The 14,213-nt window shown below is 36.3% G+C and overlaps 2 protein-coding genes across 2 annotated transcripts; one reads left to right on the top strand and one right to left on the bottom strand.

Moving 5' to 3' along the window:
- Positions 1-1,370: 1,370 nt before the first annotated feature.
- Positions 1,371-7,523, top strand: LOC145905951 (uncharacterized). Its single transcript, XM_082993284.1, has 7 exons — positions 1,371-2,290; positions 2,512-2,634; positions 3,028-3,176; positions 3,628-3,800; positions 4,718-4,928; positions 5,263-5,406; positions 5,680-7,523. Exons 1-7 carry the CDS (start codon positions 1,468-1,470, stop codon positions 5,830-5,832), a joined length of 1,776 nt encoding a protein of 591 aa, XP_082849410.1. The 5' UTR covers positions 1,371-1,467; the 3' UTR covers positions 5,833-7,523.
- A 1,066-nt stretch (positions 7,524-8,589) lies between these two features.
- Positions 8,590-13,962, bottom strand: LOC145907135 (glycine amidinotransferase, mitochondrial-like). Its single transcript, XM_082994569.1, has 10 exons — positions 13,909-13,962; positions 13,138-13,215; positions 12,841-12,957; positions 12,187-12,382; positions 11,497-11,687; positions 10,937-11,074; positions 9,420-9,584; positions 9,131-9,194; positions 8,954-9,070; positions 8,590-8,699 (listed from the first exon to the last, which is right to left on the bottom strand). The coding sequence occupies exons 1-10, from the start codon at positions 13,960-13,962 to the stop codon at positions 8,590-8,592; spliced, it is 1,230 nt and encodes a 409-aa protein (XP_082850695.1).
- Positions 13,963-14,213: the final 251 nt, after the last annotated feature.

Genomic DNA, 14,213 nt, shown 5'->3' with positions numbered 1-14,213 from the left:
CCGTGTTCAGTGAGACAAAAAGAAGAACAAAAAAAATAAAATCAAAGATTTGTAAGATTATATTTTAAGCCAGTGGCTTCACAAACTTTTTTGGTCTGGAAACTTATTTTAAAAACAAGTTTCGACGTGCCCATTTTTGATGGACGCCTAGTAAACGACTAAAAGTGCAATGCTGAAAACTGAAAATAGGTTGTGACCAACAGGTATCATAATGAAATAGAATCTGACGTTCTTCTGGTGAAAAACAACAAATATACACCTTTTGTTTAAAAAAGATTGTATTTTCTGACTTTTCGCCTGTACGTACGACTAAGCTTCTTCAGAGAATAAAACAAACACAGTAGCGAACCCACAGGCAAAGAAATTAAGCGACGAAAAAGAACAAAAGGGCGTATGGTAGCTATAAATAAGACATTTAAAACCTAACCACATGGTGACGCTAGATTTAAAAGCACTCCTGCTCTGCGTAATGAAGGTGAAAGAGTGCTTTAAGAAAAACTACATTTATTCGATCCAATGCTCTGGTTTGAATTATTACCTTGGGCCAGCACAAAACTACGTAGCCTACATAGCCTTTCCAGAAGCTGAAGATAAAAATATGATTTTTAGACCAATTACATACCACATAAAAACGCCATGCAAAAGTGTTCTACTTTTCTTTTTTTTAAAGTTATCAAAGTAATAATTCCGCCTGATTTGACTGTGGGTTGGACAAGGTTAAAAAAAAGACAAAGTGGTAAATCGGGTTCACAAACTAACAATATAGGACATCTTGTAAGCACGAATCCAGGTGATCACAGATCCCCTTGCCTGTCCGATTCGACTTTAATTTCTTGTTTCAATTGGTGGTAAACGACAAAAGCGTTTCGAAAATAATTGCAACAGTTTTCGTGAGCTAATAGATATAATCCTAGGGTTGAATGCAGGCACAGCCTATGATTCTGGTATCGTTACGCACGAGTAGTTACTGTGCCGCTTCCTGAAATTAGCGATAGCTGTATTTTATCTTATTGATTGTATCATGAGTCGTAATTATATGTTTATTGTGTAAGAAATCTTTCTAAACCAGCTGTCAATGGGTTTGTTTTGTACGAATGTCAGATCTATTGTACCGATTTTACTATTGGAAATCTGCGGTTTGAACTTGAACCCTGTTACGATCCAAGATTGTTTCTATTGACATAAAGCTACTATTATTCCCCGGTACTGACTGGTTGTAACCATTACCGAATTGCTTGCTTAATTATTGTGTAGTGCATCAAGTATTGCAACTATATTTCTAGCGGTTAAAACTATTATCACCAAAGAAAAGCAAAAAACAGTGTATATATTAATATTATACACAAATTTGTGAAAATTAAGTTGGTATTTGCTTTAGGTGTATAAAGATAAGAGATTAAAAAGTTGTTTGAAATTGTTTATAATTGGAGGGCTTTTGTAAAGAGTATTTTCCTCAGACTGCCAACTATGGCAGATTTAAAGGCTGATTCCATGGCTGTAATTGTCAGAAAAACTCCAGAACAGCAACCTCAAATGAATGGAAGTCAAGCATCAAAAAAAAGGAAAATTTCTCGTGAAAAATACCCTGCAGTTAATCTTCAGAGACTTGTCAGTTTGCGCCAAGAAAATACATTGCGATCCCAGCCCACAATATACAATCGTGAACAAGAAGTCGAAAAGATGAATATTTTTCGATTTGCAGAGTCCAATATTATTCTTCACTCCAAGCGTAAAAGAAAATTGCCTGGGGTTACAGATGAAAAAAGCAACAATAAAATGGTTCTTACAGTAAAAAAGAAAAAAGATGGTCAAAAAAAGAAACATACAGACAAAATTAAAAGTGTCAAGTCATCACAACTATCAAAAAAACACAAAGCTATGTTGGCGGCTATTTCCGACAGTAGTGCAAAACATGACCAAATTGTCAAAAAAAAATCCAAAAATCCTGATTTTTTTAAAGATGTACGACAGAACTGCCATCCAAGTCAGACTTCCAATGCAAAAAAGAAATCAAGCCTAAAAGTGAAAGTAGCTAAACCGAATCTGTCAAAGACTCAAAATGTAATGTCAGAAAAACCAGGATGCAAAGCTGTTTTTAAACCTGTGGTGGTTCGCACAAATGGAAAAACTGGTGAAAGAGAAAACACCACAGACCGGAAAACATCAGTAAAGTCAAAAAATGGCTTGTTTTTACTAAACTCACCAACTTCTCCTGGAAGTCCTCCAATGCTTTCCGACTCCTACAGGAGCAAGTCTTTCTACAACCAGACAAAGTCACCACCAAGAACAGGTTTATTTTTATTGAAATTTGTCTTGTAATAACGTGTCTTCATACTAAAACTAAATCTTTATTGTTGGATGAATTCAATAATATTTGTTAAATCAAATTTTAGTAATGGCTTCACAAAATAATATGCCAGCATGATGTTACTCTAGAATTTTTAATTTAAAGTAGATATTTAGTAATCCGAAATATTTTTTATATACATGTGTTTTTAAACTTTCGCGCAGGGTATACAATTCAAGCAAGGGAGGTGGGCAGACATCACAATTCCTCGAACATTTATGTTTCTCGGATAAACAGATTTTCCATGCAGCCTAAATTTGAGGAAATCAGCGTAAAACACTTTGAAGGTAGTTTTTGTAAAACTTTATTCATATGAAAGAACTAATGCTAAAACTGAGTGTGCATACAATAAAAGAAATATTCAATCACACAAATGGTTAAAAACGTGATTGAATATGTAAAAAACTCATTTTTTGTTCATTCAAAGTAAGTATATATATATATAGTTGTACATGTATATATTTAAAAACTATTGTGGTTATGTATTCAAGTTCCAACCATGCCTTGCCTCATTTATTATGTATTTGAAAGTGCAACTGGCTGCTTATTGTTATATCTCCTATCAAAATATTAATCTTGGATATTGGTTTCCCATGAATTGTTTTTTTTTCTTGAATGTTTTTCTTTCAAATGCCTGGATGGTATTCAGTTGAAATTAGAAGTCGTACGTGTTTTTGTAGCGGGATATGTGCATATCACGATTTGCCCTAAGAAAGAGCAACGATTTCACTTCAACCCTCTGGATCCTGATGAAGATGAAATTCTAACAAAAAACTCGAATGACCGACAAAAAACATCTCCGGCCTCGTACAACTGCCTGACGCCATCAGTAAGTTGGTTGATGTTATATTTTGTTTTGTTTAAAAGTACTTGCACATTTTAAATTGACTTTTAAACGTTTGGTGAATCACAAACACAAAAAAACTAAACAGCTTTGAATTTGCAAACCTAATGCCTTAAAACACTTATCTGGTATTAAATAAAAAAAGGTTAATTTCCTGAAAGAAAAATGGGCATAAAATAAAAAAATCATATCAATGTTAAAAATGTGTGTACAAATGCAGATTCTGTCTTTTTTAAAAAAAAATGTGTGACATCTAAATTACAAGTGAAGTATCCTGTTTTAAGGAATTCACACGTTTATCAGCCTTAGAGCCACATGATAGTTTAGGTTGTAAATAGTGGGATTGGGCTGTCCATGGTCAGACCAGCACACCTCCCCTAATTTGTTTCCAGATCTGCTGCTGCCCTGATATACTTTTCACCACTACATTTTTTAGATGTTAGATGAACTCATCACAGCACTGGAGAGCGCCCAAGAGGGATCTTGTAAAGCCGTTTTGCTTTCATCGGTTGGCAGCATTTTCTCGGCAGGATTTGACCTGCGTTACTTTATGTATCATGCAACTAATTGTGATAAAGGTCGTTTAGCTGATGCTGTGGAACTAATAAGGTATATATTTGCTCTTTTTGGCCTGATTTCTTCCATTTGCGAATTTTTTTGGGGGATATGTAGTCTTAAAATATCACATTCATTTTTCTGCCTAATCTAAATGGATGGAAATAGGAAACAACAAAGAAATGAAATAACAACCTAGATTTATTATCGGACAAGCTGACATAATCAAGTTTGACTTTTTTGAGATTTGATATCGTAATGACAGTAGATTGGTTCCCAATCTTTTAAAATGTCACGACGTTTTGCAAAACATATGTAAAACTCACTTTAAGCTTTGTGACAATCTATATTGAACATTTCTTTTAACAAATAAACCAGTAAAAAATAATCGGAAAAAATATTAATATTGAAGTGTTAAAATACAAGAAAATTGTAAAGGCAAAAGGTACAATATATATACATATACATTTTATTGAAAAGGTTGCAAGCTTACTTAATCACAAACTACCCGAAACTATACCATATAGGCAAGTTAGGAACCACTACTGTATAGTATGCAAACTGAGTTCAGTTCGTAAACATATAAAACTGATCTGGCACGTTTAATAATTTACTGTATAGTATGTGTTTGCTTCCATTTAATAGCAGGATATGTGTATGATAATTATGATCACTGTAGAAGGTAGCATTGTATTATTGCTTTCAACTCCCAGAAACCAGGACAAAATTAAAAATAGTTGTTTCTCTACCACAAGCACACAGTGACAAACCAATTTCCTTTCTAGTTCCAAATTATCACATTAAAATCACATCTGTAGCAAATTTTCATAAAAAGTATAAAGGGGAATGACTGGTCAACAAAATTAAGACTTTTTTTACTCTTTTTGGGAGAATTTAGAATATCAATGACAGAAGTCCATGACAAGACAATAGCTGACGAAATATCCTGATATATTACTTTTTGCATTCAGGAAATTCGTTGACGTTCTAATTCACTTTACGAAACCCATTGTGGTGGCAGTGCAAGGTCCAGCGATCGGGATGGCTGCTTCTCTGTTGTGTTTGTGTGACATCGTACTGGCTGATGTTAAATCATCATTTTGCTTTCCCTACACTCACCAGGGTCTTGCTCCTGACTGTTGTTCTTCCCATACTTTGCCTACACTACTTAAACCAGCACTGGTAATCTATTTGCGTTTTTATTAATTTTGGTATGGTTTTAATGTCAAGTTAAAGAATTTCCAATGTCGATTTATAAATGTTCTTTAAACGGAAGTCATATTGTTGGTAAATAATTTTTAAAGTTAAAGTAAAAGTTTGTTGAAGATTTAGGAAAGTTTTAAAATCTTGTAGTTTATCTCATATTTGTGCCCAATTGTTATAATATTTAAAAATCCATTCATTTCATCTGAATTTAAAAAATAGCGCCATCAGTTTAAAGCGTCTAAAAATCAAACTTCACAATGACCTGTATATATATTTCAATTGACGTTTCCCTACTGCCCTCTGTCTCTAGGTAAACTCTGTTTTATACGGAAGTCGAACCCTGACTCCCGGTGAAGCACGTGACCAGGGGATTGTATCCGAGGTGATTCCCCACGATTCCTTTATGCGTCACGTGATCCCTCGAGTGCGGGACGTTTGCACCTCGGCTCTTGTAGTAAGTCGATAGATTTCAATCAAAAAATAACAAGGCAAACGTCATACGCTGCAGGTGGTGACGATGGCCTTGTCGGCTAACCTATAGTAAAAAAGTCTGTTAGCTGACAAATCCATGCTCGTCACCAGGTGAAATGACGAGATTTGGTTTGATTTTAGCAAAAGTTGTTTAGAGATATTTAACTCACAGTTTCGAACAGTGTGAGACTAAAAGACAGCAGCTAACTTACAATGCAAATAATATGTTTTTCTTATTAAGACGTTTTTTCCACAGTCACTTACCGCCACCAAGCGACTAATTCGTTCCCGCCAGATGGCGCAGTTGGTCTATGCAAACGAATGCGAGAGCCGAACCTTACGAAAATGTCTTTCCACGCCTGAATGCTTGCGAACAATGCAGAATTACGTCACAAATCATCTGTTATGACGTAGTGTTGTTCGGTGTTTTTGTCATTTTGCAGCAGTTTCTAACATTTGATGTTCGCATCTCAACTGCAATCATATGTAACAAACGACACAACGTTAGGCAATACTTTTATGAAACAAACTTGCTGTTGAGGTATATGAGCACATGTTGTTGAACATTTTTATTTAAATTATTTGCCATCAACTCGCTTTGTTTGGAATCTATTATTTTTTTTCTGAAAGTTAAGCTCCTTTGCTTCAATTAATTGCGTGTCCACTAACAAAAAATTGGGGGTTAGCAAAATAATTAGGAAGTTTTTTTCTGTGTTTGTATCACGTTGTCACAAAAAAGTTTAAAACTCAATCTCAGCAAAACGGTTTGAATCCCCTCAATTTGTTTCTTGCCAGTCCATTGCATTTACTTTGTTTTATTGCCTTTTAAAACTTTGTCGTAGTAGCAAGAGGCCAATATTGTCTGCCTAAACTATATCTTGTGCAGATCTGCTCCTTTCTATCAAAGCATTGAAATTTCTGGTTTTCTTTAACCGTTCGTTAGAATCGGACATTTCCAAACAAACTTGTTCCTAATTTATTTTTTTACATTATGTCACCAAAAAAACTTTTGTAAAGCACGGTAAAGATTTTGATAAAAAAAATTACGCTTCAATGATTTCTGACAACTTTTAAATGTCTCCGGTAACGTTTTAGATTGCTTGTCCTCATCTCGGGGCAGATCAGGTTATTTTATATCGTGTCTCTTAAACAAGGGCCAATAATGCTTTAAGTAAAAATTGTCACGTCTGTGTGTTAAAATTCAGCTTGTTCGATTTTCCCAGAAAATTTTCCACTTTAAAAGAGTTCAAACACGTAGTGAGAGTGTGAAAAATTTCCAACTCCACGAAACTGGTCATTTTTATAAAACCTAAACCACCTTCTTTGGTTTTAGTGGGGTCAATACTTGTGACTGCATCACATACTTTATGCTTGTTCATCTCATCTGACAGCAACTTGATAAAAATATTTACGCTCCGTTGTGTTTCACTGTGTGTCTGTTTTGGTCCATTTGTCGTTTCACGCCTTGAATTTGCGATTTTAATTTTACCTGGATGGTGGCCAATTACAAAAGGCTCTACCTCGTCATATTACAATTTACAGACTTTTCGGAGGCAAGTTTGGACGGTTTAAAATAGCACCTCTAGTATTTCACTGAAAAGTTGCCTTTGTCTTACATAAAACTGTCTTGTGCGTGGCATGGTTAACCAACATGCTACTTATTACTTTAAATTACTTCAATCGTTGCGTATTTTTGCTGAAGTTGTTTGAAATTTTATCATTTCAATTGTTGATGCCCAAATCTGTTTTAATGCGTAAATTTCTGCCTCACTGTACAGTCTGTCAGTGTATATTGACAAATCTTCTTGGGTAAAAGTTGCATAATTAAAGATTGCGACCCGCCCGATCGTGGGCTACTTTTTTCTGCTGTTGCCAGAGTCCTCTCACTCGCATTTTCCAGTTCAACTCAAAAAGTAAACTTTTCATTTCACGATTTTCCATGAAAGCGCCCATCATATCACGTGAAAAGTTCAAAGAACGTTTCGTAAAACAAAACCAATGTTAGGTCGTATGTACTGTAATGAAAATTGGTTCCTTTGAAGTTAAAACAAAACAGCTACGTCTTTCCATTTTTCCGTGTATTGTGCTCTTTTAATGCTTACCACGTTCACTTATAATAAAAACTGTTTGTATTTCATTTTTTGTACTGAAGCACAAGCATAGTTAATTCGTCCAAGCTAATATGGCCTACCAAGTTTTCGGAACCAGGGTTATATAAACCTTTCATAATTCTGAATCGAGAACTTGAGTAACCAAACATTCGCGTATACCACTAGTAGTGCGCTAATTGTTTCGGCTAGAACACTTAATAACAACTTGATTTTTGAGCTGACAGACAAAATATCAAAATTAGTGTGAACTTTACATGGTATAAAATCAGTGTGAACTTTTAATGGTGCTTCATTGTGACGCAAAACCCACAATATGAACAGAACTGCTTAGACCCTTTCTCAAAATCACATCCTTTATAAAAAAAATAACACAAATTGTGGTGTTTTGGGGGTTTAAATTTGTCATTGAAAGGCCTTTTTGTCACTCAATGGCGGCTGTTTAACCCTTACTTCAGCCTTTCTTGTCCCCACATGTGTGAAACTAATATATGTCTTCGGAAAAGTATTAATTGTTACATCATACGCGTGAAAACACCTCGTCGTTAAATCGACCAAGTTACCCCCGTTCATAGTTTAGTTAACTGGCGTTTTTTTGTCAACTATAGGATCTCCCTGTTTTAATTTAACATCAACAATGACCCACTCAAAAATTTAACATCGAAATTAAACCTCGCTGCATTTGAATGAAAACTGAAGGTAAAAATCGTTTTCAAATAACCTTTTCTGAACATAAATGTAACATCGCAATCACTTGTATAAGAATCCGCCAGTGTTCGTTGCTGCGCGTATGACGTCACAGTCAACTGCCCAATGCTGTTTTGTGATTTTTCAAAGTGATTTTTGACCAAAGGGACCTGTACTAGTGAAAACCTTTAAAACGTTTCAAAACAACTGAAAGTAAAATGGTTGACGCCGCATTGGAACATTCACAGCGGTCAAAATTCACTCCAAATTAACTGACATAGGTAAATGTAACTAAGCTGCAATTTTATTAGCAAAGCAAATAAAGCAAAAAAATCGAAATAAATACACTGTCTCTAGTAAACACTTTTCACTCAAAAGTAAGATTCCAAGTTCCCCCTGCGTCTGACGTCAGTCGTCCAGCAGTGGAATCCGCCACCAAGTGAATTAGCGAAACGAATATCTACCGGGATGGTCGTTATGCCTTTGAAAAACATGTTTAATAAATTTTATGTACATTTTGGAGGAGTTTTAAACATTGCACTATGTGTTGCAGCTACCCCTGTTAAAATAGGAATGCACCCAATATTCGGCTAAATCTGGATCTGAACATTTTGATGACGTCATAAATGTACATATTACTTGAATATTATGAATTGCACCCACTGGTGCTGTTAACTATATAATTGCGTTACACAATGACGAAAACATTGGCTATTTTTGACAGTCACAACCCACCGAGCTTTTCGAACATTTTGATTGTCGGAATTTCGTGCTTGCAAACCATAACTCTTCCCTCATCCAACATGAGGACATTCATGCTGAGCCAACGCGATGACATCCAGAGTGGATGTTCTAAGGGAAACCGTTTAGATATTGTGACGCAATAAAGGCGCTAGGACGCAATTTAGTTACCGTCTGGTATGACTGGAGTAGGTGCTTGTATTAGTTTCCATCCGGCTTTTTTGAACATGTCACTCTGAGAAGTCAAAATGCACCGAGGTATGAAAATCGCAAAAATGTTCAAAAAACTTATTAAATTATTGTCAATACATTTTTGCATTCCATTCGGATGAACCGCTTATATATAAATCCACTTTATCAAAACAATAAACCAGATATTTATGTGCATGCAGATAATTACAAATTAAGAGAAAGTTTTTTTAGGCATGTGGATGTGCGACCGTCTTTGTAATAAGCAGACCTGCAAACAGGGACGATCTGGGTTCACCAACACCACACCTGGGCCAATAGCGTTGAACGTCGCATCGATGTGCATTGGGTTGGGATCTTTAAACTGCAGGAGATGAACGTTGTATTTCGGGCCGAGGTGGCGAGCCATCCATTGAATACCGAAAATGTTTGTAACCTTGAGGAACACACGGGTGGTTATAAGTACAAAGAGGGTTACATTTTGGATCATATTGGACCACTTTCCAGTTCCTAATTGAAAACCTTATTAAAAACAGGAAAAGTAAAATTGTTTAAAACAATATATTTAGGAATGAAGTCAGCTAGTTGATTGCAAACAAATGAAAAATATATTTCGCCGACATTGGCATCATCAGTTTCCGCAAACGGAAAAATACAGATAAACCAACATGAAAAGTTCGATTTTTTTGCAGTGCCCCCAAATAGTTTCGAGAATGAATCATTTTTACCTGAACATCATGACTTAAACAGCCCCCTTATTTCTACACTCGCAAAGAAGTTGAGATCACCAGCGCATAAAAAAGCTGTCATGTGTCAACAGCACACCAAGCATGCAAACAGTAACCGTGTAGGCCCTATACAATCCGGGGTGGTTTGATACATGGTTGCGGTTAAGTTTGCAAACAGGTTTACGCAAGAATGTTAGGTTAGGCGTCATACCATCACCTTTCTCAACAAATCCGCAGCAATTGGAGAGGCAAAGTTCATTAAATGATAAGCCTACGTGACCATGCGATGATCAAACACGTGGCAGTCGTTTTAATGGAAGGATTATCAACCCTATGTAAAACTTCTATCTTTGCGCTACACACTAACATTTAACATGTTAAAGAATGATATAGTTAATTGTGGTATAATTTCAATATAATTATATAACGGTAATTTTAGTTTGTATGATTTGAGAGAGCTAAAATCACTAAGTTTTTCCAGGCAAAGTGGCATCTGACTCCCAACTCCACAACGATGCAACAAAACATGGAGCGAGATAACACTTCACACGATTTGTGTTGATAACGTCACGAACCACAGATAGCAGAAGAATTTCAAAGACTCTTTTAGTTTGTATTTAGGAACGACAACCTTTGAAATAGTTTGCCACACTTTAAAGGTCGATTCCAAGGTTGAACTTTGCTCTGTCGCAAATTTGCGAATGTGTATTTGTTTGAGTCGTGGCGCCAACAATTTTCTCCGTAAATTAACGGGCAGAGGTTTTAACCTTGCTGGGATCGCTTCGTTTGTTCTGGCGTTAACCCAAGGTGTATGGTTTAGGTTTTGTTGCATTTTGCCGGATGTGTTAACAAAAAATATTGAAATATGCCCAAACAACATATTAGGTAATGTAAGTTGCATCGATTGGCGAATTACGGCAATCACAAATGTGCCGAAATTCCACAGTTCATAATAAAGTTTGCTACATCATAACCTGCACTCCTCCGTTCTTATGCTGGAGGTTGTTGAGTTGACGCACATGTTGTTAGGAAGGTCAAGTAATGTTCGTTTTTTTCTTACTTGACTCTGTTGAGCAAATATGTCTTTCCCACATCTCATGAAATCAGCTGCATCGAAACAAGGTTCAAATTCCGTCGTAACGAATTTTCCCATCTTCGCTAGTTCGTGTCGATCTTCAACATTCGACATCGGGTAGTTCTGGAACAAACCATCGACATGCAGCTCGTATTTTAACAAATGTCATATACTGGTTTTAAGACTGTTATTTTTGGCTCCATCTATAACCAACCAACTACATTTTACATATCAGCCACTCACAAAATAGGTTCTACGGGAAATAGGTATACGAACTATCAAGTTTTAGGCAGAAGCTTGTTTACTTGCCATTTCTGAACTTCTAGGGGTTCTTTTTTGACTAAAGCAAGTATAGACAGGCTCAGAATTGTAATTTACGGAACACGGAAACAAAAGTTTTCTTCAGTGAAAAATTTTCCCCTACTTTTTTTGTTGCAACACAAACCTTAATGCATCTGCCTACTTTTTCACAATTTTAGTTGTTACGAAAGACCTGATTTTAACATTTTCGTTACAAAATATTACTTTAACAAACAGGTTCGTACGTGGTCGTAGAGCTCATCGGACATTAGTGGCTTGGGGGCGGCAGTCCACTTTGCACCCCCTTTGAAATATTCCTTCAATAGAGGTCGATAGGCGCGGTATTCAAAAAACCTGGAACGCCACGCCATTGGTGCTTCTATTATCTCTTCACCAATCACAATCAAGATATCTCTGGGCATTGCAGCGTACAGCCCTAAAACAATGAAAGTACACCTGCATATATTTACATTTCATGAATCGCATGGAATTTGATTTAATGAAGCAAGTTATAATGTGAACATTATCCGAAAAATACCCAAATCATAACAAAAAGTAAATTATTGCGTAAGAAGCAGCCACGCTTGCATGGGGCATTGATTTGATTGCACAACAATGCTAACATGTTCTTTGTCCAAGGGATAATGTAATGTGTATTAACATAGGTTTGTTTGACATGTCACCGCTGTTTGCTCCACAAAACTGGGTCACAGGACTTTTATTTACCCGACAAACTTCCCCTGACGAACTTATAACCATTTAATAATTTGCTATTCTAGTTTGCTATTTTGTTGTAGATGAAAGGCATAACGCGCATTTTTTGTCAATTTGCTACTGATAGAAAATACATCAATGCCTAAAAGGTTTTGTTGTCGGGCGATATTACAAAATTTGACTTCAAAGTTTGCCGCAATATATTTACAGGCAACAGCTACCTATAGATTTAAAGTCTGGGGTTTCGTAAGGTTTGCTCCAATCCACCAGCTCAGGACGCCTCACGGTAACTCCTTCGTGACGTAAAATGTTGCACATTTCGTCAATTTGTTCTGTCGCCTTGCGTACGTGCTCCTTCGGAAAGGGGCTTCCCCCATGTTGGCGGTAGAACTCCCAGTAATTGTGGTTGGTGTTAGCCTACAAGCAACAATAAGAAAATGTAGTATCTCATTTGCAAACTAGCAGTGTTGCCATGTTCTAGCTAGCCCGATTTGCTCGTCATGTCAATCTTTTCTTGACTTCGCGTGCCAACCTACACATGCGCAAACCAAACTATGAAGACCCTTTTTTACTTTTTATTTCGTCCACGACCACATTGTTATATGAATATATGAAATTTAATTGATATATTCATACAATTCCCGAAGATTTAGGCATGTTTTAACCTTTCATCGTGACCCAGCACTTGAGCATGAACTCTCCAATCACTTGGCGTGCCATAAATATTCCTATAGCTTGTCAAGTTACCACCTTGCGTGCAAAGGAGGGGAGCGTGTGTATCTAACGGATTACACGCTCCCTTACTTCGCACGCAAGGTGGTCAAGTTACCACCTTGCGTGCAAAGGAGGGGAGCGTGTGTACCTAACGGATTTACCTTGACCTCCGGAGTAAATTCGGGAACACATGCGTTGTCCGGACGCCCAACGATCACCTCATCCAACAAATCCCATTCATTGTGAGAAGAAACAGGAGATGTTGGTTTCCGATCAAACTTATCATGATAAATGGCATATAATGAACGGATAAGCATGTACAAAGACATAGAATATAGAAATGATTTCGTGCTGTACATTTTCACTCAAACAGCGAAGCAGATATTAATTTATATTCTAAACTTTGACGCCATTAGTCTTTTTAACTTTGACCTTGACTCATACACAAGGTCACTTACCTTTCCTTGCACTGTTTCAACATGCTGTCTTCTCACATTAGGTGATAAACTACTTGCTTTTCCTACGTCACACAAAACCTGCACAAGATTTATCTCTTCAAGGTAAATGCATAAGTTATCAATTTCTTGCGCGTACCTCACATTAAATATGTGAAAATTTGTTTCAGACTTTTAAAAATCCAATAATTTTAAAGGTCCTTTTATGAAAAAACACTTTGAGGAGATAATTAAAGGCATTTTAAATGCTTCTGATTGCCACAATATAGATATACCGTTTTGTTGTCGGTTTGAATGGCTGGTTATTGTGGACAGGTAAACTTAAACACTTTTATTTTAATATCTGTAGCCAGGTTTAACTGCGTACACGCGAAAAATTTACCGCATTGGTGACAAGATAATATTGTTAAATTCATGCGCATGGATCGCATTGTTCTTTAAAGCATAACCTCGAAACGACAAAGTGTTGGCTTGTTTATTTTCTCCGCGAACATCGTGCAAATATTGGATACACTTTGTTTTTGTTTATCGCATACTGATTCCAGGACGCAATTAAAGCACGCAAAGTTCCCTTTGTTGAAAACAATTGGGGATTCTACGTGTGAATAAAGGTCAGAGATATCAGCGTCAGGCCAAAAATGTAGTGCTTGGTGACAAACCTAGTTTACTTTAATAAAGCTGTGCAAGAATCACTGTTGTAATAACACGGGTGCACACGAAATGTAATAAATCAGAAAACGTGTGACAATAAAGCAAAGGATATAGCTTACTTACTTGTTTGTTGCAAGCACTTCGATACAGTCCGAGAAACTTATAACTTTGGTTCATTTCTCTTTCGTGTCAGGTTAATTTCCACGAACCTATTTGGAAATATGCTCTATTTCGAACTGCAGATTTGGATCACTTTACCTTGGTTATTTTCTTGATTAACCTATGAAGTTTTGATCGGTTTATCTTAGTTCATTGGCAAATGTGTGACTATTTGCTACACTTTATTCCATAAACTACACTCAAACTTTCAAAATAAAAGGTTTAAAAGAATTGTTAACTTTATCTGGGAGAATGTCGGGTGTTTTGCA

Source organism: Ascidia mentula, chromosome 6, assembly GCF_947561715.1.
Source record: "Ascidia mentula chromosome 6, kaAscMent1.1, whole genome shotgun sequence".
NCBI classification, from domain to species: domain Eukaryota; kingdom Metazoa; phylum Chordata; class Ascidiacea; order Phlebobranchia; family Ascidiidae; genus Ascidia; species Ascidia mentula.
The sequence above is the reverse complement of the archived record's forward strand: the minus strand, read 5'-3'. Positions and strand labels throughout refer to the sequence as shown.

Excerpts from the sequence above, each read along its gene's own strand:
- LOC145907135 (XM_082994569.1), bottom strand. The coding sequence starts at position 13,962 with ATGAACCAAAGTTATAAGTTTCTCGGACTGTATCGAAGTGCTTGCAAC. Across the intron at positions 12,383-12,840 it reads AATTTACTCCGGAGGTCAAG|GCTAACACCAACCACAATTA; the intron begins GTAAATCCGTTA and ends TGTTGCTTGTAG. Across the intron at positions 11,075-11,496 it reads CCGATGAGCTCTACGACCAC|AACTACCCGATGTCGAATGT; the intron begins GTACGAACCTGT and ends GGTTTGTTCCAG.
- LOC145905951 (XM_082993284.1), top strand. The coding sequence starts at position 1,468 with ATGGCAGATTTAAAGGCTGATTCCATGGCTGTAATTGTCAGAAAAACT. Across the intron at positions 3,177-3,627 it reads ACAACTGCCTGACGCCATCA|ATGTTAGATGAACTCATCAC; the intron begins GTAAGTTGGTTG and ends TACATTTTTTAG. Across the intron at positions 3,801-4,717 it reads GATGCTGTGGAACTAATAAG|GAAATTCGTTGACGTTCTAA; the intron begins GTATATATTTGC and ends TTTTGCATTCAG.